The sequence below is a fragment of the Accipiter gentilis genome, chromosome 23 (assembly GCF_929443795.1).
Source record: "Accipiter gentilis chromosome 23, bAccGen1.1, whole genome shotgun sequence".
Classification (NCBI taxonomy): Eukaryota; Metazoa; Chordata; class Aves; order Accipitriformes; family Accipitridae; genus Astur; species Astur gentilis.
In genome coordinates this window covers 23108785-23133869 of record NC_064902.1, presented here as the reverse complement: position 1 = coordinate 23133869, position 25085 = coordinate 23108785, and the positions used below count along the sequence as shown (strand labels likewise).

At 44.8% G+C, this 25085-nt stretch overlaps 1 protein-coding gene across 12 annotated transcripts in view; it reads right to left on the bottom strand.

Annotated features, from left to right (window-relative positions):
• The window catches only part of ITPR1 (inositol 1,4,5-trisphosphate receptor type 1), a 184718-nt gene that overhangs the window by 6783 nt on the left and 152850 nt on the right, over positions 1 to 25085 (bottom strand). For all 12 annotated transcript variants that reach the window (XM_049827170.1, XM_049827158.1, XM_049827159.1 and 9 more), the window contains 8 exons: positions 24774 to 24896; positions 20880 to 21055; positions 19415 to 19579; positions 17542 to 17737; positions 16046 to 16147; positions 14213 to 14352; positions 12707 to 12872; positions 11755 to 11915 (listed from right to left, as the gene is read on the bottom strand). In XM_049827170.1, the coding sequence (XP_049683127.1) occupies positions 11755 to 11915; positions 12707 to 12872; positions 14213 to 14352; positions 16046 to 16147; positions 17542 to 17737; positions 19415 to 19579; positions 20880 to 21055; positions 24774 to 24896 (1229 nt within the window). The remainder of the gene's footprint in view (positions 1 to 11754; positions 11916 to 12706; positions 12873 to 14212; positions 14353 to 16045; positions 16148 to 17541; positions 17738 to 19414; positions 19580 to 20879; positions 21056 to 24773; positions 24897 to 25085) is intronic.

Genomic DNA, 25085 nt, shown 5'->3' with positions numbered 1-25085 from the left:
GCACTTCAGACGTAACTACTAAAAATTAAGGCTGCTTATTGTTGACTTTTCCTTTCCAGAAACTCACTCTCCCCAGCCATTCCTTCTTCAGATACACTTCAGTGTAATACATGAACACTGGACATTAAACAGGCTCAGATTTCATATGTGGACAAGCATTTTCCTGGGCTAGAAATCTGCTGCCATCTTACAGTCTTTTATTTTTTGTTGGAGATTTTCTGCTGATAAAGCTGGTTTGCTTTTTTGATCAAGTAACATTTGGCTGTGCTTTCTAATGAAAGAAACTATGTTCTACCTGTTTCATAGTTGAAACCATGTTTCATAGTTGAAATACTTCCTTTTTAATGAAAAAGAAAAAAAATCATGTTCTGACTGCCCAGTTCAGGCTAAAATGTGGGACAGATTAAGTTACAATGAATTGTTTATAATGAAGTTTTCGCTCAGGCATACAGATTCTCTAATATTCCATGTTTAAGTTACAGCCAGGAAACTTCAGTGGACACATGCTCAGTTTTACTAATATGTACATAGTGGCTCACACATACACACACGTACGTGCCAGTGACGTTAAAAATAAAAGCAGGAACGGAATAGAAAGCCACAAAAGAGGAGGAGGGGTGTATACTGCATCTTGACACCTTAAATTTCAACACCGAACTGGTTTCCTATCTTCGCTGGTTCTCTTCCCACGCTGGAGATACTCTCTAAAATGGAAGTTAAACTAACACTGGATGACATCAGGATGCGTGCCCCCTCACGGGTGACACTACAACAACTGGTAATATTTTAAACAAACCAGATGAAACAGTAATAGCCTACTGGATTAACAGCATCCCAAAGCAGAGATCGATCAACAGCACTGGTTAAGGGCGGCCAAAGTTTGCCCCGCTTTGCAGGCTAGGCTCTTCGCTGGGCTCTCTCTCAAAACTACGGCTTATTTTTATGGCACTACAAACTCTCTTTGGCTTTTTGCCATTGCCTGCCTAAATCTCTACCTTGAACCCCATCTCCCCCATCTCTCTGCTCCCCCTCCATGCTCACTCATCCCCAGGAGCATCTATCCTGCTTAAATCAGGGTTGTGCACCTCTACAGAGAGTTACAGTCACATCCTTTCTGTGAATCAGATGCAATGCCAAGACTCATCATCTTAAATTAGTTGCTTCTGATCTGCTTAGAGTTTACTATTGCCGAGATTAAAAGGCAGAAAGCAGGCCCTTTCCCATGCAGCGCACCACAGGATTCCCACATGATGCAAAACTGCCAGGGAGGCTTTTTTCTCCTGATCTCTGTTTACAGGGCAGATGGCTTCTGCTAATAAAAGAAAAAATATATGTACAAAAAAAATATGCCTTTATGAAGACAAGTGCCAAAATATTTTGGACTTTAGGAAATGACAGTCCCACAATTAAGATTTAATAGTAGTAACAGGCAACATTTCACTGCGTTCTTCCAGCCATAGTTAAATCCTCATTAGGGAAGAGAGGGCAGGCTCGTCACTCGTGCTCAGGTCCAGCACCTCCCCCTCCCCACCCAGGGAAAACAAACTAAACCAACAGCTATTGCCCTCCCTGCTCTCCTCCAGGCAAGAGGTTTTCAAGGACACGGCAAATAAGACTAAAATGCAGTTTATATTTGCAGGTTTGCCTGGACCCTCAGGTCCATGTCCTGAGGTTTCTAGGCAGACCCAAGAGCAGAGCCCTGAAGCTCCTGCCCATCTCTTACTTGCTGTACAAATACTGTTATTTTACTTGCTCCCGAAGAGGTGAGCTTCCCAAGCCCATCCCCAGAGTGCTCCCAGGTCCCGTCCTTCTGAAGGATGAAGGGGACGAGGGGAGCAGGACCTGGAAAGACCAGCCTTTCCCTACCTCCAACATTTTATGAACAAATACCCTAACCCTTTTCTAACGTTACTTTGCAATATAAGCAAACGGTGTAGCTGCTGCAGAGGTTGCAACTTGATCGTCACAGGCAGGGAAGGTGACGGGCAGTCTCGGATGGGGAAATCAAACCAGCAAGCACTATAGCATTGACAGCTTCTGCAGGCTCATCAGAAGTTTCATACTCACTGGTCTTCTGAAAGCCCCAGCTCTTGAAGCCGCTTGAGTATGGGAAATCCTGGCTTTCACTTGAAAAACAACAAAGTGCCTCTCTAGTCTCATGGCAGTGGCGAAAGATGAAACCCCCAAAATGCTCCATGTGAACTCCGCACACTAACGAAAAGGAGACAAGACTCGTGGCCCTCCGGGCAGTCTCCTGGGCTGTGAGGACAGGACTCGCTTTTGAGCCTGGAACTGGCAATACCCCTGCTAAGTCCTGACTCACCTGTGAAAGAGTTAACGGGGGCACCTGGAAACTTTCTGTGCACAGACAGGCTTAGGGAAGGACCCGTACATCACTTTGCCCACCCGTGTCATCGGACTGGGCCTAACCTGCGCTCCCCTTCAGGTTTCCTATAGCTTGTTGGCACGACTCAAACCCAAAGTTCACCTGGAAGCGTCCAGCAGCCACCCAGCAAGAAAGAAGGGGACGTCCACCCGAACAGCCTGAGCAAACGCCCCGAGGTGAGGAGCCGTGGGGACAGATGTGCAGGTAAAACTCCATCGATGCTGGTAAAACTGGCACCAGTGCTGGCTGACCCACGGTGGCTGCTGGGACCTCTCCAGAAAGGGCAGCAGGGATGCTGCCAGCACGCAGGAAGCACTTCTTCCTCCTCCTCCTCCTCTCTGCAGGCACAACCTTGCATCCCCTCACTCTGGCTCTGCATGGAAAACCTCCGGCCTGTTCCTACAACCTCCACCAGCACCGCAGAGAGAAGCTCGAGAGCCTGGGTGCGACCAGCCTGCTGAAATGCAGAATTCTGCCCCAACGCCCATCCCCGGCCGTGCTGGGGGGGGTGGGCAGGTTGTGGGGGTGTTTTCTTTTAAATAAATAAATGATGATGCCTCAAGCAGAGATGGTGAAAACGGAAATAAGCAGGAATGCAGAAAGGTCAGTCGCTGACAAGCCCGCTGGGCCAGCGTGCAGCAGCCAGCCCGGCTCCCGGCCCCACAGCTGCCAGCAGCGCTCCCTCTGCAGAGCGCTTTCTATTCAAGGTTGAATAAAAGATTTATATCTCGATGATCTAGTTTCTGCTGAACTTTAACTGAACACCGGGGTGCCTTTAAAGATACAGCCTTACATCTTTCACCGGGGGTTTGGTAGTTTTTCAGAGGCAGTAAGTGACGGGAAAGGCTTCCCCCTTGATCCCTTTTTCCCTGCCTGTCCCTCGTCCCGCCGTGCACCCTCCCGGCTGCTGGCACCTCGCATACCAATGCAGTTATGCACTGTCTGCTGTGGTCCTCCTGCAAGCAGAGGCACCGGGATCCTGGTGTGCAGTCAGCTCCCTCTTCCCGTCACAGTCGCAGCTTCCTCCGCTGCAACAGACGAACTGACTAAAGCCACTGACGGAAGCTGGCTAACCACAAGTGCTGGGTTTCGGGTTAGCTCTTTTCTAGGTAAAGTTGGAAAAGTCCCTCTTTGTAAAGCAAATATCATTAAATCTCAGACATGGGGGCGAGGCTGACCGTCCACGATTGGAAATTTGAAAAAGGGGAAGCGGCGTTGCATGATGCAGATGCAATTCATTCTGAGAAGCGCCCGCTCCTCCCTGCTTCTGCCAAAGAGTTTATTCTAAGAAAGGTTTCTGAAGCAACCTCAAGGCGAGCTGTGCCAAGAGATGCATTAGCTCCGCTCCTCGGGCAGGAGGCGGCCGCTAACGGCAGGGACCGGGGCTCGTCCTCACCTCCGGCACCACCGCGCCGCATCGCCGCTCCTCTTCTGGGTCTCCATTTATTCAGCTACCGCTGCGCCTAATAGTTACGGGGTGCTGAAGGGCTGATTCAATGCTCGTCAAAATAAATCCCTATAGCCTACCACCGGAAGGCTGCCCAGCAGCCACCATTTAGTAGGGGAAGGTGGCAGCCGCAAATTTCAGCTTCTGTCATGTGTCGTTAAAAATCATACCCATACAGCTAATACGCAGCTTTGTGAAGCGCTTCAAAAATTAATTTTTTTGTTTGTTTGTGGTGAGATTAAACTCCTCTTGGTTCTCTCTTGTGCTTCCTGGAAAAAGCCCCATGTCAGGTTCTCTCTCTCTTCTGCAAAGGGCTCACCATCACTTCTTCCACTCCAAGCTGCACTTCTCCCCTCTCCACGAAAAACAGCACTCGACCGTGTCTCCCCTCCACACGAAGAGCATTTTCAAGTCCTCACATGCACCATGTGTTTAAACGGGAGGCTGATGATACAAGGTTAATGGTATAAAAATCTCCTTTTTCACTGCTGCCACAGATTAAATACCTAAGCGGCTTTTGCACCGGTGCAGAGCAGGGAACCTGGAAGACAGACACCATTTCCAAAGGTGGAAGATGACCGACCGGGCGTCCTGGTTTCAACCGGGACAGAGTTAATTTTCTTCCCAGTAGCTGGTGCAGCACTATATTTTGGATTTAGTACGAGACTAATATGGATAACACACTGATGTTTTGATTGTTGCTAAGTAGCGCTTATCCTAAGTCAAGGATTTTTCAGTTTCCCATGCTCTGCCAGTATGCAGGTGCACAAGAAGCTGGGAGGCAGCATGGCCACGACAGCTGACCCGAACGAGCCAAAGGGATATTCCATACCATAGAATGTCATGCCCAGTATATAAACTGGGGGGAGTCGGGCAGGAGGGGCTGATTGCTGCTCGGGGACTGGCTGGGCATCGGTCAGTGGGTGGTGAGCAATTGCGTTGTGCATCACTTGTCTTTCTTGGGTTTTATTTCTCTCTTTTGTTATCTTCTTTTTCATGACAATTATTATTACTACTATTAACTATCATATTTCTTTTGATTATTAAACTGTTCTTACCTCAACCCACGAGTTCTACTTTTTTTTTGTTTTTGATTCTCCTCCCCATCCCACCGGGGCGGGGAGGGGTGAGCGAGCGGCTGCGTGGTGCTTAGTTGCCAGCTGGTGTTAAACCACAACACCGTGTCCCCGTATGAAATGACCCCCTGTACACCCCCGTGACAGCTCTGCTGCGGGTGACTCACTTGAGCCGAGCGTTGTGTTTACCAGCGGTGAAGTTACCCCACCAGGCATCACCCGGCTCGATGCGGCTGAGGCGGACGGTCCTGGTGGGAATCCCTCCAGGCGATCGATCTCCTTACTCTTGCCGAAAGGACGGTGCCGCCTCTCCACAGAAACCTGCTGCTGGCTGTTTGGATCTACATTTTAAAGTAGGACGCGTTACACCACCACCGGCGGGGCAGGACAAAACAATTAAGCATGCAAAGGTTGAACAAACAGCTGCTGGTGGCGATGGCAGCAGTCACCCACCTACTCTTGCACAACGCATCCGGCACGGCGCGGGTGGCCGGCGGAGCGCCCTGCGGCACGGGGTCACGGGCTCCCTGGCACGGCCGGGCTGGAGGCGGCGGCAGCGATGACTCAGGGGTCGGCCACCTCGCCCCGGCCCCGGGCCACCTCCTCGGCACACGCAGACAGCTCCGTGGGGCTTTTTTTTGTCCTAGCCGGTGTTGCAGACCGAGCGGTTTATTTTCCGCGGCACGCCGCCCGCCCTGCGAGCCGCTTTGGGACCCACCTGAATCCCAAACGAACCATCACACGGGGTCGGGCTGAAGCTTTGCTTCTGTTTTAATCCACCCAGGCCCCTTTTTCTGCCACGCGCTCAGCCAAAGCGAAACCTTTGACTCGGCAGTGGGGACGCTAACCCGATATTCCCAGCACGGATGCCTACCCAGGTCATTTATCAGGGAAAACTAAGAACTCGGCCACGTACGGTTAATGCCACCAACAGGAGGGTTTTTTTTTTTCTCTGCAGCACGCTGCAGGGCACGCCAGCATGCACACCTCCGGAGGGAAGAGCATACTAACGCGGCATGGGGAAGATGAGGTTCACCAACCGTTTCTCCCCGTGCAGCTTCTGGTTTGCACGTCAATGCTGATTTCAAGGGTGGAACAAGTTGCTTCGCTATCTAAATGCAAAGCTTGGGGCCCGTGCCTATGACACAGTGTTTCCAGCAGCCAAGGGCCTTCTGCCAAACGCACCTCTTGGCTCTTCTATGCCTCTGCTATTATTTATTGTTTGAGCCTCTAATTATATTGGCTAACTCTGGTAAGGTACCTCAAGATGCAGCTTGTTGGGAAGATACCACTAAATTAAGCACTATCAGCTCCAGTTCAGATCCTGACCTCAGTCCTCCTCCTCTCCCAGCTTGCACCCAGCGTCATCACGACCAGGAGCCCCGAAACCCCCATTTCCTCGTCTATAACCGAGCAACTGCATACAAGTTATTTGTACGGGCTGCTCTCTTCTGCGCCTGCAGTTGGTTTGGTAAGTATTGACACGACAAATCTCTCCTATTCGATTTTGCCCCAAAGTATCGGATTTCCAAGCACAAATTACGTTATGAATGTAACTCAGTTTCTAATACTTCCTCAGACTATATAATTTCGACTGCATACAAATCTTTCACCATTGCTGGAATCACGAAGCCCCTTTTGAAATGCTTCAGGTTTGAAGCATCGTGGCCTGCCACTTGCTAATCCTGTAAGCGCTGCAGTTCAAATCCAGTCTTGGCCACCTCCAACCAAGTTATATTCAACGTAGAGCCTGGGGACACAGTAACCCTTCAAAGCCATCATCACGTGAGCCTCGTGCAGGTCGTGAATCACACGCTCCTGCTGACTTTCAGAGCACAGCGACAATCGTGGCTGGGTGTTTAACTCCTTGGGAGAGGTTTCAGGTTGAACTTGCACTTCTGGAAGAATGTGATTTTAGAAGTTTGACACTGATGAAACCTTGCCTTTGCTTACTAGGAGGCTACGCTCTGGCAGAAGTTACAGGCTACACTGGACGCTCAAAACAGTAAAAAGAAATACTTTCCAATGACGGTATAGCACATAGCTCAAGACAAAAAGAAAAAAAAGCCCAGTAATATATTTAAATCTCCAGTTTTGGACAAAGAAGTTAATTAGGGCACAAAAGGAAATCTCTGGCCTTCACTTGCATTCCAAATTCCTTCAAGGATATCTGCACCATCACTCCTATTTATAAATGGGTCATTTTTAAATGACAACACAATCCAGTTGAAGATTCAGGACTCGGCGCTCTCAATCTGGACTTGTGAGCTTGGGCAATCTCCTACACCTCTCTACCTCACTTTTGTAATAAAGGTTAATGACATGTATCCTGCTTGGTGCAACACTAGATTAAAAATTTGTGGAAACGGCAACAGCTAGTTAGGAAACTTTGTGCTAAAAAACCTCTTCCAAACAAGCCTTTATTTTTTTAATATGCACATCTGTGTGCATAAAATCACTCACAGCCATGCGGCCCTTACCCGCACTGATCAAATGTTGATGTGAAGGTGTATATGCAAATCCCCACATTAGGGTATGCAAGCGTTGTGTATGCAAATATTTGTCCGTGCAAGTGACAGCGCACTGCAGCTGCACGCACACCGCCTTACGAATGCACGCAAAACCAAAATGCATATGTGGTTTTCTATGTATCGAGCTTCAGAGTGAGATTTTCTTACGTATTATAAATGCCTGGTAACAGCTGTTTGTAGCAGACCTTTGCGAAGACTCAAGCGACAGCTGTACCGACGGGGCTGCTGCTAGCGAGGCTGCCACAGTAACCGGAGGCAAATGCAGAAAACTTCAGAAATTCTCAAGACAGGACGGGTAGATAAGACACTTAAATGAACTAATCTGTAGGGAGTTGCGCCGAGTTCACATTAGTCATTTGGGTGTGGATGTCAATGTCTGGCCAACACGATAAGTGGATCCCCCCACCTCCTACACATTTGGTATTATTCAGACATCACCTGATCTTCCCTGGTGACTACAAAGCCACGCAGCAGCTGAACCGTACGCCTTTGTTCCTGGGAAACGCAGGAGGCACCGGACTACCAGCTCTGCAGCACCATTAGCATACTTTCCAGATAAACACTTTTGGAAAGACATTGATCCATCCTGAAGTCGCACTACCTTAAGTGCACATCTGCAGTGCTTTAGCCAGATGAGCAGAAATTAGGTCATCGGGAGGGCTTTATAAACACCAAGAATTAAAGACCATCTCTGTTACCACTAGATGTTTTCTCACATCCTACAGTACTGTCTGTGCTATTAAACAGATATTAGGAGGTGGCCCAAGAATGCCTTTCGAAGGTGAGCTGCTTCGTGCCAAGCTTCTGTTTGCCGAGGTTATCAACCTCACCGGTGCTGGGAAGGACTTCGGGACAGCGGATGAGTCACCGCAGCAGCTCGGGTGTGTACCCAAGCTCAGCTTCTACATCAAACAGAACCAGCAATCCCATTTTTCCCCACCGCGTTGCTCTAGCAATTCCCAGCGAAGATTCTTAAGATATCCCAAGTTTTACATCACATATCACAGCAGGCACACGCTCACCTTGCTGATGAAAGTGAATATTATCCCTATTTACAGGGGGAAGAGCTGGCGATGAATTCCAGGCCTCTTATCAAAAGTCTGGACTTGTAGCTACAAGACCACCGCAGCCTGGCTTCCCACGCAGCGGCACACAAACACACCGGGCTCCACAAACACGGGGGAACATGAACAAAAACAATCCGAGATTACAAGCACCGACAGACCCATATTTGTATCAGAAAAACGTTATGGAAGCTATACTTACCAATCAGTACTATCCGTACAGTCTATTAGATTTTATTTTGTCAGATCATTGGGGTTTTTTAATTGTTATTTTGCTCAGGCTTATAGTGCTCAAAATACATCTAAACCTTAAACTGTTTCCAAGTTTAACTGTTGACTTCTTTCTGCATGCTGCTTTTTAACTTACTGAGCTTCTATCCATGAAGAAATATAAAATTCACTAAAGAATTATAGTTACTCATTGATTTTCAAGGCTACAATTTCTTTTTATGCTGGGTCAGGTTCCTGCAGGGTGCAAGATGAATTCTATGGGCAAGACTCAGCTCTGCCATCTCCAGTACAGTGGATAGCCTCAGAATTGCCTTTCTACACGCATTATTTTTAGACAAGAAAACATCAAAATTCAAGATCACTCTTAAAGCTTCTGAATATTCACTAACTGGCATAAGTGAAATTGTCCAGGATTCTTTTGATACGACAGTGCTTAAAATATCTTTAAAGCACTGTACAAGCAGCACTGGATGCAACTCACAAGCTTATGGTGAATATAATTTTAGTGTCCTAAATTCGTTCTTCTGGGTTTTTGTTTTTTTTAATGTTCTCTAGTGTTGGAACACCCCACAAATACTAAATGTCAGAGGCAAATTTTTTTTTCTTTTTTTTTTTTTTAATTATTGCCAAAAGGCAGAAATCCCAGAGTTTTTTAAAGATATTCTGTTGAGAGTCAGAGCAAAGGTGAAGCGTATTTGAGGTGTATTCTGTCATTGCAATATGATTTGGAGCACATTATGCTTCCTACCCTCAACTACTAAAAATGGGTATAAATTGCAGTTTAACAATGGTACCACGGAACAGCCCAACGAAAAGACAGGCCCCATCTTTGTCATTATCAAAGATGTTAGAGTGCCACCTTCAGTCTGCACACTTGGGGAGAAAATCCCTTTTAAAATCTACCCACGACATAAGTAGGCTTTCCAGGAGAATCTGGTAGCCGCAGACATTAAGCAACCACAGGTTCCCATTCACCCTCTGTACAAATACAAAATAAACCATCACCTCCAACAGGTGAATCTCAACCTTTGGAACCACTGATGTATTTAAGGCTTTCCTTTTGCCCATCCTTCTAGATTCATGGGATGAAGACAGAAGGCTTGAGTAAAAGATGAACCATGCCCTAAGTTACTCCTTAGGCAGAAAAAAGGATTTCTGACTCGTACAGAAGTATTTAAAACAGGTCTGGTAGAGAAATATATTCATCATGTTTTACACTCAGATTTTCTAGGGCAGAAAAGCATGTTTTTAATGTTAACGGATGATGGAAAGAAATTGCTTCTGATTTTCAGAGGAAGCTTTGCCAGATCAGTCCCAAGGAACACATCGACTGCAAAATGCTGCCGAGAGCTACGGCGTCGGGGCAGCAGCAGCCCGAGCTGCCCCGGTCACGCCTGTGCCGGGTCGTTGCAGACCAATGACGTGCAAAGCAAATTTACTTCCTATTCCACAGCTTGTACGGTTACACCACGCTTTCAACAGCATTGCAGTGAGACCCGGCTCATGAAATGCAAAAAACCACCAACTACAAGACATACTCCAAACCTCTACCTAGAGCATATAGTTATATAAAACTGCATCTGCATGAGACACTTGGTCTATGCATAATGTATCCAAATTCCCATTCAAGACACAGTAATCAGCCCTTGCTGACGCTTCTGTGAATGGGAATTCTGATAAAAGTTCTCCAGTTTTTGTGTTTACTGCAAACATATTCAGTGACTAGGTTTTGGTCCTTATCTAATTTGAACTGTTAATCTGAAATAATAATTTGTTGATAAATTGTTCGTTGATTGAAACGTTTTAAAACTAGTTTTAACACAACACAAGATCCTCTTTTACAAGCAGAAACATTTTAAAGAGTACAGTGCTTTCCCCTGAAGTAATGCTTGCTGCAGTGGGATAAATAAAGGGAGCAACATAATCGGTCAGACTAGAAAGCAGCAGTGATGTACTTAGTTATCTCACTGTGCTAATCCTCTATCAGGTGACTGCTCACAAGATTTCTTTAAGCCCTCATTACAGAGGCAGAAATCCAGAACTAGGACATACACTGTAGTGACCCCGAAGTAACATGTTTAACCTCTAAGAGATCTTGGTGGGATTTACACGCTGACCGGGCCACGACAAATTGCCCACCTCAAGGTACGTTGTACCTCTAGAGCAAAAAGGCTAAGAAACAAATAAAGAAAAGTTTTCTGCTATTTATTCATCTGCAGGCAAAAAAAAGAAATAACTAATTGAAATGTTATAAACCAGAAACAGCTTTTGCTGACCAGCCAGAAGACACACAGATTAGTAACTGGGGTTTAGGAGCTAATTCCAGGAGCTCTGAACCTGCAGCTTGCCAGAGACGAGGCTTTTAATTCTCTCATTAAAAGGCCTTACAATTGAGTAGATATTAACTTTAGTTTTTTACAATAAGCTAAAATCATATGACAACAAATCCTACAAGTCAGTTTAAGATATTTGTACTGGGACAGGTTATAACCAGTTTGTTACACTTCAGACACGTCCACCAGCTTGCAAATATTCTCCCTTAAACATTAGTTTTCAAACCAGAATACCTTCTCTTCACCTGATTTAAAAGCACGGAGACTACCTAACCGTCACCGCTCACTGCCACCTACTTCGGCAGACACGCGGGAGGGCGTCGGAGGCCGAGAAGGCGCAGGTACGCAGACGCAGATCGCCGTACGACTGCAGTGCTGCAGCACGCGTCGGCTCCCACGAGTGCCCCTGCCCGCACCATCCATTTGCAGCGAACGTGCTGCCATCAACGCAATGTCTTTTATCGAGTTATCTTGCCAAGTACATCTTAAGTGTATTATCTTTAGGAGATGCTTCTAAAAGGAAAGGCATTGGATTAAGCCCATTATTGCAGAAAAAAGTCTTACCCCAAGTTTTTGCTTGCAAAATAAATAAAATAGAGAGTACTGTATTTACCAAACATGCCAGCAGATTGGTCTAATCTGGGAAGGGGGGGTGGGGGGAGAGAAAAGCAGAACTCCAAACTCACCTTGATCATTTCTGCCACATAACTTTCTGGTCCTGTATATTCTGTTGAATCTTTTACTTTCACTAACACAATAAAGCACAAATAATGCCACATATTGTGCTCTTCTTTAATGTGCTCTTCAAATGTGACTGTCTTGTTATCAAACTTATCTCTTTCCAAACCTACAAGAGTGACACATATATAACCCTTAGTATTTACAAACTGATACTAAGAAAATGAGCTCTAAGAACAAAACTTGTTTCTACAGTCTGCTGTACTTCTTAACAGTCGCAATCATTCTTAAATGAACACTCAGTAACAGGGATACACTCTCCAGCAAATTCCCACAATGTAGCAAGAAGAGGAAAGAAGGCTTAACAAGTACTGCTCACACTTTACTATACATAACAGAAAACTTTTGATTAAAAAAAGGTAGCTACCTCGTATGCAATCAGCTTGCTGGTTTTCGTAACGCATCTCCTATTTTTAGGCAAAATGACACCAAAAGCAACATTTGCTTTGCAGCAAACTTCCAAAGGTTACTTCTGTCAGTTTGTGTGTTATGCAACTTCTGCATGACCATCGCATTTAACCGCACCGGCCTCAAAGGCTCGGCAGCTTAATTCCCAATCTACTGCTGGGAAAAACTTTCACAGGCACTACTCAGCACTCTACACCCTCGGAAAAAACAACTGTTTATAAAAATCTCTCCCATTCGAATAGGAAACTATTCTTTGAAGCACAGGAGAAACAGAAACTAAGGAGCTGAGGAAAAAACAGTATACCGAGCATACATTCCCCCTCTCTTCCCGCTGCCAGGCTCCGATGTGTGTGGTACCTGAGAATATCAACCAGCTGAGGAATGCAAGGTAGGAACAGCCAGAAATTCCAGACTCCTGTTTCCTGCAAGTTTGCAGCTATCTCTCACTTTGAGAGAGTAACCCCTTACTCTTGAGTGTGTTTCTACACTTACCACAAATAAAGCAAGTCGTTTTTAAAATTTCTTCTTTCTTCTGTTTCTCACTCCTTAAATCAGCAAAAGTGTCAATGATCACACCAAAAATCAGGTTAAGGACAATAATGATGACCATGAAGAAGAATAACAGATCATATATCACTCTAGCAGCAAAGAGAGGTTCCTGCAAGATACATATTTTAATAATTAACAACCCAAATACGTGCACATCTAACCCTTACCATGCCTTTCTCAGTTCAGCAACGGAGTACGCTGCCCCACAACCCCTCCCTTCAGAGCCTCCATTTCTGATGCTCTCCAATGATAACTTACAACTCAAAACATTAAGTGAAACTAAAATGCAAGATTACTGAAAGAAAAGCCAAATTAGTCAGCTACCAGTATGCAATCTCTATAGAGCTGCTTGTTCTGCCTACTGTGTGTCCAAGTCGGTCCTCTTCTCTCTCACACACATTGAAATTTGTTGTCCCCTCACCCCCACCCTGCAAGCCCATCCAAATTATATCCTTATATTAATCTGCTTATATATCAATATAGTAGCAGTGTTGACCATAAAATCTTCTGCTGAAATTGAATAGTATTCATTTCATTTATGCTAACAACCATGTATGTGGACATTAAGTTGGACTTCCCAGTATCCATTTCATATTTATTGCAGGCCTGAATACCTGAACACCCAACCCCCATTTTCAGAATCATCCTGCCAGTTGGGTGCCAAACTTTTATTAAGAATTATGTAACTTCCAAATCATTGTAAGCTGAAAATAAGGCTGCACATTAGAAAACACTTTGAAATTGCAGATAATAACAGAAAAGCATTCACTCCGACTGAGACTGCTCCTTTGGCCCCTAACATGGTTTTGGGGAATGACAGCCTGAGACTTAAATGGAGACAAACATCTAAAAAGAACCAGCTATATGGGCAGCTTTGGGTATTATGAAAAGTTCCTGCTGCTTTGACTGGTCCTGGCTCTCTGATGATGGCTCCAGACAACAGCCTGCCTTCCTTCCCACAGTCCCAGCTCCAACCCATCTCGGTCCCTGTCCCCTCATCCATGCCCGGTTTTACACATCCTACCTTTCCCTAGGGATGCTCTCCACAGAAGCTCGTGCCACTAGCATGGTATCAGCTACCACTGCAGTTTCATTCTGCTACCTCACGTTACTCTTTCACTAGCTTGTACTTATTTCTTCAGATCCCATACTCCCAAAGCACAGACTGTTGGGCTATACCACTTCTGGTCCTTCGGGCCCCATTCTGGACAGCCCTCGGGCTAAAAAATCCCCCCAAAAAGGATGGGTGGAAGCTTGTTTGAACTGGCTGCCGTTTAATCTGATACTACAGAGATTTAACAATATCGCACAGAGAGAAAGTGTGGTCCCTTCTAGTCGCAATTATCCTACTTCTGTTTAAAGGGAGTGCATACACGTTTTCCCCAGCAGAACTAGATCCCCAGCCCGACGTGGTTATCACTCTTCCACCCCCATTCAGTGATAATTTACCTCTTTGGATGGTTTCCTGAGCACATCACCTACTCCACCCCCACTCCTGAGCCCATGACTCAGTACAGTAACAATGCACATCAGTAACGTCTCGCACGTATGCTCTTTATTCTCTTCCTCCATTTCTTCAGCAATCAGTTCTATTAACACAGCAAGCAAAGACACGTTTCAAAGGCAAGAAGATCAGTTTTAAGTAATTCTCCTCATTCTTTGCCGGTTATGCTCTCTCCCCCCTTTGCGAAAACTGCCGGGTTTCCAGCCAGCGTCGCAAACCCCCTTAGCTCTTGCGAAGAGCCGACCACGGGAGCAGGTCTCTGCTCCGGCTCCAGCCTGCCCTCCTCTCCCCACCAGCAGAGTTTCCTTTTGTGCTTGAACTGCTGTCTTTGACTTGGTTAAGTATCTCTTTCCATTTCTGTTAGCATGCATAGCTCAGATCACCAGATGCCTGTTTATACAGAATCATAGCTTTCTGACAGCTCAGAGGACAAAGTGTTGCCTCTTACACTCTCCCTTGGTGCCTAACAGATTGCACAGCCTTTGGGCTGCACTCAAAATGGCAACTTCGACTCGTATTTTTCAAATGGCTAAAATATCACTGCTTACGGAAACAGCATTTTACTAAAAAAGTAACACACTTTTTTTGACCCTCTCTTCATTTGGCTGAAGCCTCCGACTTCGCCGTTTCAGTTGCAGAACTGCTAGAATCAATTACCTAATCTCATATACTCTCCCTGTACCCATTAAAAGTCTCATGATTTTCATTTCATCATACAAATGCTCATGAGCAGATCCCACCTTCCCACGGACAGCCTTAGAAAGACCCAAATCCCCATGCAATCCAGAAATAGCCAGACCCAGAGATGGTAGAGAAATGGCCAAAGATTTGGGCATCATTAATATCCCTGGCCACAGAAGACCCAATATCAGGTTGATTATTTATGATACAAAAACACCTCTGGAGTTTCCCTTCCTGCAGCGAGAGCAAAGACAAAGCAGCACGCTCCTCCTAGAGTTGAATAAAGCAGCTATTCCTGTGTCAGTCTGGAATCTTAGTTTATCAAAGAGGACATTTAAGCAAAACAGAACCATCTCCTCTTGCGAGCATGGGCTTGTGGCCATTATTGACCTTTGAAACATTTGACCATACGAGCGCTCCACTTCTAAGAGATACAGTGATGTTCCGTCTGGCTCTCACAGCCAGCGTCATAAATCTCCGAGGAGTAAATTACATTTTCTAGAATGTAATTCTCTAGAAAATAAAACTGAAATATTTCAATACCCAATCTGAGGCTGGCGCTTATGCTACAAGTAATATCTCGCATGCACTACTTTGATCTCAAAAACCCCCAAACCTACCCTGTCTACTTAATCCATTGAGTACTTCCTGCCATGATATTAAAAACAGTTTCCTTAGTTAGCTAGATAGAATAATGCTGATGATAAACGATGTTCTGCTCCATATTTCACAGGGTATTATCCTCTGAGATCACATTTAATAGCCTAATGTTTTAAAATAATAAACTTTGCAAAGAGGTAAACTGCATCACTTCCTTCTCAAATTGATGTAGAAAATTAAAGAGTACGACAGCGTTTTATCAAAGTATGGTTTAGTTCTAAGTTTCCCTAGTTTAATCACTTCATGTAACAAATGTTATTTATGCTGTTGGCCTAAATTAATCCCATTTCAAGTTAGATAGTCTCATGATAGCTTTGCTCCCAGATTTATTACATGGGATTTTTTAAGAAATTATTGTTTCTTTAATTTCAGGTGCTTAACTAGAAAAAGTGTGAACACTCATGTTGTGAGTTACGAATTCAACAGCAGATACTCACGGTCTGAAGGAATGATTGAAGAACAGTTTTCACTGCTACCTGCTTTGCATACATCTGAATAGAGAAACTCTCCAGTCATGGTCTCACCTGGTTCTGCGCGATCTAAAACCAGAAGGTGATGAATCAAATGGATAGTTTAACGGTTCGTACGTTTTGCAAGATTACTTCTCAGATATTAAGGTACCCCATCATATTCAGCGTGCAATCACTAGGCAGATTCAGAACAGTGTATTATCCTAGAGTTTAGAAGGGCACGGTACTTTCTGATTTACACATTCAATGATTTTAAATTCAAACATAAAATTCTTCTTATTTCTATGAATCAAAGACCAAAGTTGTGCATTTATTTTGCATCAGCTCCAAAGCTGAGAGAGTAATTGAAATTGTTCCGAAATTACTACGTTCTAGTGCACAACGAATTTTGAAGGTGTCTTGAAAACTTGCTTTTCAACGTCTTGCAAATATCAGACCAAACCTACTGCCACATAGTGATACATCTCTGGCATTTCTCCAGCCACATGGAAACGTGAAATAATAGGGTCAGTGAGGTTTGGGTCTCTCACAGGGCTGGCAGCAAAATTAGAAAAAATAGCGTGAATGTCAAATAATACCTGTCAGAATAGCTCAAGTGTCAGAAAAAAACCCCAAAGAAAGAACAAGACAAAACCCAACCTCTCCTCTAACAAATTTCATTACTGTGCTTCCCACCCACTAAGTTAGTAGCTTGATGCTGCAGGGTGGGGAAAAAAAAAAAAAAAAAAGCAATTTTTAACTTGCAATAAGCAACCTAAGATCAGCACAGAGAAGTCTGCTACAGAGTTTAAACTGTAGCAAGTATTTGAGGGAGGTTAATACAGTCTATAAAACTATGAGCAAACCAGAATGAGAGAGAGAAACCTCTACTTAACAGGAGCATCTCTTTGTTGTCCTTTGATGCCCTTCATTTATATTCAGTCTGTTATTTCAATTAAAATACTAATTTTTGTTACGCCGAAACTAAACCCCACCGTTAAAAGCCAATATAAGCATTTGAGAGCTGGCAAACCGAGGCAGAACTGAATTCTCCCAGTGCAGAGCCTTCTCCACAATGGCCTACCTAAAGTCTGCTTGTAATTAAACTGGGGGAGGGAGTAGGTGTAGCTGAATTAGATAATCTCAACTGTTATAGCAAACAGTGAGGGGAGAAATAAATCTCAACCATGTGCAGAAGAGCCCAAGTGCTATCTCCAGGGCTTCCTCCTCCCCATCCCTCTTTATGCTGCAGCAGATTGCAGCGTTTTGTAAAAATACTGGGGTATCCATTTGCCCCAATCCATTTGATTGTTTTAAAATTTTATTTTCTATTTAAACAGTGTCCTTTGTAAGGAAGAAATTGTCGAACTGGTGAGGCAATCGGTATGTTTTGCAAAAGGTGGAAGACGCTCAGCACGCCCCGGGGAACAAAAGCCCATTACTTTCTTCAACACAAATCGTCGAAACGAGTCGCCGGTACCAACCTGGCAATAACGTTTCATTAGGGAGCTTGTCTACTTCCAGGATAAAGTCATCTTTGAAGAAGAGGTACCCCACTATGGAGAACAGGTAGACCAAGATGAGAGCGAGAACAGCAGTCAGGATGATGGAACGCCCATTGCGGGTGACGCTCTTGATGACGTTCAGCAAGGTCTCTTCTCGGTACACCAAGTCAAAGAGCTGGGAGACAACGAACAAAAAAACAAAGGCTGTTTCTCACATGAACCACCAATACCACTGGTGGCATGCTACGTGTTGGAGTAACATGGGGCAGCACGTTAACAATACCAATCTGATCTTTTAAAGAGCATTTAAAGCACTTTTTTTTTTTTTTGGCCTTTTTATAATTATCTGAAATTTAACATATCAGCAAAGCAAAATATAGCAGGAGGCAAGGGAGATGGGGTCCCTCACTCCCACTGTACCAGTCTTGTGCCATGCACGTCGAAACATGAAGAATGGAGGTAAGCTGTACCCTCCTCTTCATCTGCACTGCACGGACTCTATCTAGTCCTGAGCAGCAGCTTGGGAAGAAGTCCCTGCCTGGTGCGAGGGCAGGTATTCTTGCTTAAGTGCTCGGTATACAGTGTGTGCTTTCAACTTAAAGCTCCTAACACATACTGTTTTATCTGTTTTTATAGTACTATCTGCCCCATCACAATCTGCAAGTCACGCATCTCAAAATACAGTTAGCTATTGCCTTTAAGTCTTAGCTTATGGAGTGTATAATTAAATGAGCAACATTTTCCCCCCAAATTCTTTGTTTAAATTTCTTTACAGTTGCTTCCTTAATTTTTCACCCCTCTGGGTCTGTGACAACTCACCAGCACAGCCCAGGCAGGTTGCTGGCTATGCTGGTTGACAATGAGAGAACAGGTATTTGTTAAACTGTACCTACATCAATACAGAAAATAACCAATTCAGGTACCAGAGGATGTCGCAAGCATCAAACAAAGGGACAAAAATAGAGTGTTCTGAATGGGATTTAAGGTTTGCTTTAAAAGTGACACATTTTCTCCACCAACACTTAGATATACTCCTTCAGTGCTTATTCTTAGAAGTATTGTGCTTTGCAAGATGAATTCCACCCCAAACAGAAAAAACACGTATGCCAGGCATCCGTGTCAGTCGTGTGAGGTCTGGAGTCTAGCTACAGCTAAGGAGACACTCCAAAGATAACCAACTGCTCCAAAAGCATGGACACTATGTTATACTTGTTGACAATAACAGTAAACCATCTTAAAGACTGTGTGCCTCTTACTCATAGCATGGTAACTCCAAAAGTACCTACTGTTCAGCTAACATTTCTATGGCTAGATTTTTTTTTCCCCTCGTGTAAGAGCTTATATGACCTTAAGAAGGCTTAAACCTTCACCAGGTATTGATATTAAAGTCACGACATTTTAAACTGTTTTATTATCTCGGATGTCAGAGCAGGGTCACAAGCAATTCATCTAACCTAGCGACCCCATGCCTTCAAAGTCTGAGAAGAGAACTAACATACACAGGGAAATGCTAAATACCTTCATTGCAACTGCATACACATTTACTGTAACGAGCAATTTAAACTAAATTTAACCTTAAACACGTCTTGTGTAGCATATGTGAGAAGAACAAGAAAGCCCCCGCTTGTCCGTACGAATGAGGAAGAAGAGATGCAGCAGGAGTCCCGTAGCCTCCCACCGTAACTTCTCCCAGGCAAAATCTCCAGTGTGCAGTTCTCAAACGAGTGCTGGTACAACAATTTCCCAGTAGTAAAACAGAAAGCAAGCGGTGTATGACACATCTAGATAGGTCCGAGATGGGACTTTACAAACACAGACAGAAAACCACTCTGAGGGCAAAGTGAATACCTACCAACAAACTATAAAAGAATTCATGTACGAAGAGCCCCAGAGCGCAAATCAGAAGGTACAGCAGGTGATAAAGAAACTCTACATCCATGATCATTGCCTTGTATCCTCTAGTGAAGGTTCCACAGTTACCCACAAAACTCATCAGAAAAATGATTTTATTACAGACCTAAGGAAAGATTAACAATGTATTAGTTACAACATGTGGCTTTCAGGAAAAAAAAGGCAATTTTTCAAAGCTGGAGGTAACTTGGCTCCATGATGATATCGAGAACCATGCTGAATTGTCTGTTACACGACAGCATTTCACACGTCAGTCAAAACCTGCTTTCTGTTGCCTTTTCTGCACGGCTGAGACAGTGAGCTAAAACTAAAACTGCAGATGTCCAAGAAAACGTGTGCACTGACTCCTGTTTCCAGCTTGTTGTCAAAGGGCATCAAGACTAAAATTTAAAGAACAACATAAAAATGCTTTCTGGTGCGAGGGGTAAGCCTTCCTAAAAAACCAAAGCACACCCCCCCCCCCCCTGTTCTAAGCATGGCACTTTCTGCAGTCAAGTAACTCTCTAGCCTACAGCAACCCGTATGTTTCTGAAACACCTCCTGTTGCTTGCTAATAAGCAAGCAGTCCAGATTCCCTCAGCAATTCACTCTCGGATCACGCACCCAGTAATCCTCCTGTGTAACACCAGCCGTCAACACCAGAAGGAAAGCTGCCTTCAACTTACCTGGAACCTGCTAAACGCTACGATTACCAACAGCAACAACCACCACCCTCGCAATGCAACTCTGGCTCTGTACTACGTGGTGATGCCTTTTGAAGACAAGGAACGCTATTAAATGATGCACTTGAAAGCTGGGCACTTTGTAATGAAGGCAAGGTCTTTGAGAAGACACATCTTTGCACAGCTCCTGCTGACTCAGTCAGAGAGAAACCCTTTTGGCTTACTTGCCACAGGAGACCACAAGTATCCGGGTTTGAGCGTTAATGAAGTTCTCCGGTGGCTCAGCTTACACGCTCAGTCCACACATTACTGTAGCAAAACTGCTTAGTGTCAGCTTTTGGCTGGCAGGTAGACTGCAGACAGACATTGGGGAAATGCATTGTTTAGTGAATCTTACACAACCCTGAAAACAGTGTAGCTTAGTCGCTGAACGGAGACGGGTTTGAGCGAATAACTATGTACTTCAGGGTCACAGAGACTTCTTTACATTTCTGGCTGGGGTGGGAGCTGTTTCTAGACTGTGGCAAAACTGAGCAAAACCTCAGAGGTCTCCAGCCTGGGGAACCAGAATTAAATGAACAGCAGCAAAGCACTTCTGCTAGGAACAGTCCAAAGAGGGAATTACTTCTCCCACCAGTTCCACCACAATGTCCCAGGCTATTTTTGCCTGACATCTTCCCAAGCAGGTAAGAAACCCTTATGTAAGATGCAAGAGAACTTCAAAAAAGCCCACTCAATACTTACGTTGAATGCACCCAGAAGAAATAAGGTAGGTTGTAAACCAACTGAAAATATTAGTCGTAATATCGTAGAAGCGATTAAGGCTCGGATGCCGTGGGGCTTAGGCAGAGCTATAACGATGGCCAGAGATATTAGCATAGCTGTCCACAGCAAGCCTGACAAGTGGGGCTCCAGTGTACCTAGGGCAGAGAGGCAAAACCGAAACCCGATTCAATACTTTGTATAACCAAACAAAACAAACCCAAAATAACCAACTAAATGCCATTTTATCTTATCTCTGGTGGAGCATCATTAAGGCTCATGTTCAGACATTACCGATTTCAAAGCTGTAAGTGGAACATCTGAGCCCAATGCCTTCAGCAGATTTTAATTACAAACTTGTTACTAAAGCGTTATGTAAATGATAAGCGCCAGTATTATAGGATTCTTCATTTTAGTGTTCATTACTTATACACCTTGAATGCTGAAAAGGAGAGGCATTTTGCTAATGTGTTCTGTAGAGGCATTGAATGGGTAGGTGAAGACAGACAACATACTCCTCCAGGTCCAGATTCACAGCAGATTCTCCTATTATGCTTTTGGTCAAAAACCTCGTACCAGTTTTTGTCATCTCTTGCTATTTCTGGTTCTATTTAGACTGTCCCATGAGACTGTCTGCTTACATAACATCAAGCCTATGTTGCTAAAAATACAGTTCTCTGAAAGAGCCATAAAAAATACTCAGCTGAAAATACCATTTACCCTGGGTTTATGCAGAATATGAGAGACGTCTCTTTCTTAAAACTGACACAAAAAGAGAAGTTTTTCTTCAAGCGACTGGCTCCTTAACAGACAAAAAGGCAAGACCCCCCCCAAATTTCATAGCACTCGGCAGCCCTTCTACAAGTACATACGCAGAGGACTGTTGTGTCTTATTGGCAAGATATTTGCTGAGGGCTTTTTCCTCCCCCCGCCCAAATTCAGATGGCTTAGGAAATATTACTCTCATCTGACTACCACGAGCAGCCATTTCATTTTGTTCCAAATCACTGTAGATTAATAAAGACAGCAGAAGATAGATGGAAATTAAAACTTAATAAGCGTAAAGTTGAACAGATGTTTCCGCTGTCTGAAGGGAGTTTGGGATCCCAGAGCAACGCTGCCACCGCTACTTGAGCTGTCAAACAGCAAAAGGTGCAGAGCTCGAAACAGTCTCACCCGTGTGGGAACGATAAAACTGCACAGAAAGGGGAGAGACAGAAAAAATGCGCAGAAGCTTATTTAGGAATGACTTGAGAATTGCCACGAGAGGCAGATCCTGAAGGACCCTGCCGGCACCTGCACAGGTGTCTGAACATCCCAGCTATCACAAAGCCATCCACGGCACGTGAAGGGATTTGCTTTCACAAGTTTCAGCAGTTCCCAGCAGGCCTGCAAAAATAACTAGAGTTAACGAAGTCCTCAGCTATTGCCTGTAACACCCACCTTGGAAAGACCCGACACCACAGACGGCTCATCAGCACGAGGAGTGCAACGCCGTGACATGAAAAGTCCTTAGTGGGACCCGGGTCAGGCGAGTACTCGCAGGGAAGAGTGGGGCTCAGGGCACGGGCTCGCCAATCCTTTCCAGGGATGGAGAGAGACTGGGAGCAGACTGGGAGCAGTGCCTTTGCCCTTGGCAAACGGAGCTCGCCGAGCCAGCGGTCACTCGACATCAACCCTCTGCACCCAACCTACGTCAAAGCCTCGCTGCGAGCACGTGGAGTCCGCTACACGACTGCGGGCAGGAGGAGCGTGTAACCAGCAGGAAGGTCTCCCTGTCTCTGGAATTCTCACCGTTGCGGTATCGAATTCCAGGCATCCAGTTTTGTTTCTGCTCCTCAAGTCAGAAGTTTTACAGCTTCTGCTACAGTCAGATGCTGATCAGCTGCTCGGTTCACCGTGTCTGAGCAACTCAAGACACTGACAACTTCCCCCAAACAGTCTGTTTTGAAGAGGGTTTTTTTCCTTAAAAAAAGCTAAATATAAAATACACATGTATTTACTTATTTTTCATTTTTGACTGTAACTAGTAGAGGAAGAGATTTTATCAAAATGTTACCTGATAAAGTATTTCAAGCATGTAGGGTAGGGCATCTTCAAAATGGCAAATGATCCCCCACCGCCAAGTCTTGCAACTTGTAATCTCAATGAACTCCTTTAATTACCAGCTTTCCTATCAGCCATAAATACAGACCTTTAAATTTTAACCTGTGATCTTTGAAACTAGAGACAGAAAATTCAGTTGCTCTTTGTGCTTGTTAAAACCCTTCAACCGACTGCCGGCCAGAACGGGATCCAGGTAGCCCCGCAGTCTGCTGCCACAGGGTGCGATGCAGAGGTACACCAGCCGAAACCGCAGCCTGGTGTTGCAGAAGGTAACTATGCTCTTCCCCCTCTCAGGAACACTGAACTTTGGTCTAAAAAATCCTGTACCTTCTCACAGGCTTTATCAGGATGCAGAACCCCTAAACACAAGTTTTCCACACCCGCTGCCTTTACCACACTGTGACCACAAGCTGCTATCGAACACTACTTGGACAAAACTACGACTCTCCTCGGTCTAAATTAACTGGTGAGCTGCAAAAGGGGTGAAATGGCTTTTACGCCGCATACACAGAGCTCAGCTGATAATTTTGTTAGGTTCAGGCTGTTGCTATCTTTGAGCCGCATTGTCTTTGGGTTCTGTAGCTAGCAATGGATGCGAGAAAGATGCAGATGGAAGTTCAACAGGAAAAGATAAGCATCTAACTGGCCCCGTTGCATGATGAATCTCAAAGAAAGGGAAGAGAAGGCTTGAACATGAATCACCCTCTCCAGAAGGAGCTTTTACTGCTGGGGTCCTTATTTACTCCAGTTGACATGGATGTGGAAAAAGCTCCTAGCTAGTCATTTCCCTTACACCAGCTTTGCAAGGGATAAACTGGACAGAGGCATCCACAAGAATATTTCTCCAGATTTCCAGATTCCACCCCTCGACCTGCCCTGGGGTGCATCTCCTGGGAGAGGCTGGACCTAAGGAAGAGCAGCTCATTCTCATCAGGACTCCACCGGGAGTATTTACTGAATTGGCTCTAAGAACCACCACTGTCGCACAAACCCACTGTTTGGATCAAAAGCAACTTCCAGGAGACCTATTAGAGCAAGATTGCGCAATCCCACATGAACTGCACATGTTAAGCCCCACTTTACATCAGAAATGATAGCAAGTTCCAGCTGCTAGCCGCTGATGGTACGGAACCTCGGAGAGGCAACCTCCGGAGCCAGGGGACGTGGTTCCTCCTCGCTCCGTAAGGCAAACTCTGCTCTGAGTGCTCAGGAGGGTAAGGGTCTCCTGGAGAGACAGTAACAGAGGGGAGACACGTTCTTCTTCTGTATTCTCCATCGATTCCTAACGGCACAAAGCAGGTCCCTTCGCCCCCGTACGCCTCCCCTGCCAACGCAGGGTAATCTCACTCACCCAACCCCAGCGCTCAGAGGCCTCCTGAAGTGCTATGCAACCACAGAAGTTTTATGGAAAATGGCGTTAATAAAATGCAAGCTCAAGGAAAGCAACAAATTAACATTTCTCATATTCTTAGTTCAATATGTAATTACAGAACTTTAAACCAAAGTAGAACAGTCAAGTGATTAAAGGTGGATGTCTGTCTTTGATAATTTTTTCCCTTAGGAAAAAGCATGGCTCTACGTTTTCCTTCCAAATGCCTCAAGAAAAAGTCAGAATAGCACAATTGATATCAAGGCAATTACAAAAAAAGCCGATTTCTGTTCTGCTATCCCCACTGAAGTAAACAGGGATGCAGAGACACAAGTGGGGGACGGAACTTGGCTCCTTATCCCTTGTTTGTTCACATATTTTTGTATATTAAATATTGGTACCTCCTCGAATTCCTTTGAATGGATAGAAAAATGCCACGAGCAGGTTCATAAGGACAGCCAGGTTAAAGGAAATACTGCTCCAGAAGGACATGTTGCGAGCACACCAGTATAGGAAAGGTTGAGCTGCAAAAGAGAAAAATAACTCTTTTTAATGGAGCATTTAAAAAAATAGAAGTTCTATATAAAAAATTAATCTCCACCAAAACTCAGTTTATTTTCAGTTTGCCCAAAAGCACAGCATCAACAGCAGTAATATTCATGGCTTATTCTGAAGTTTATTTGATTACTCTATATTTGGGGTACTTCCAGTTT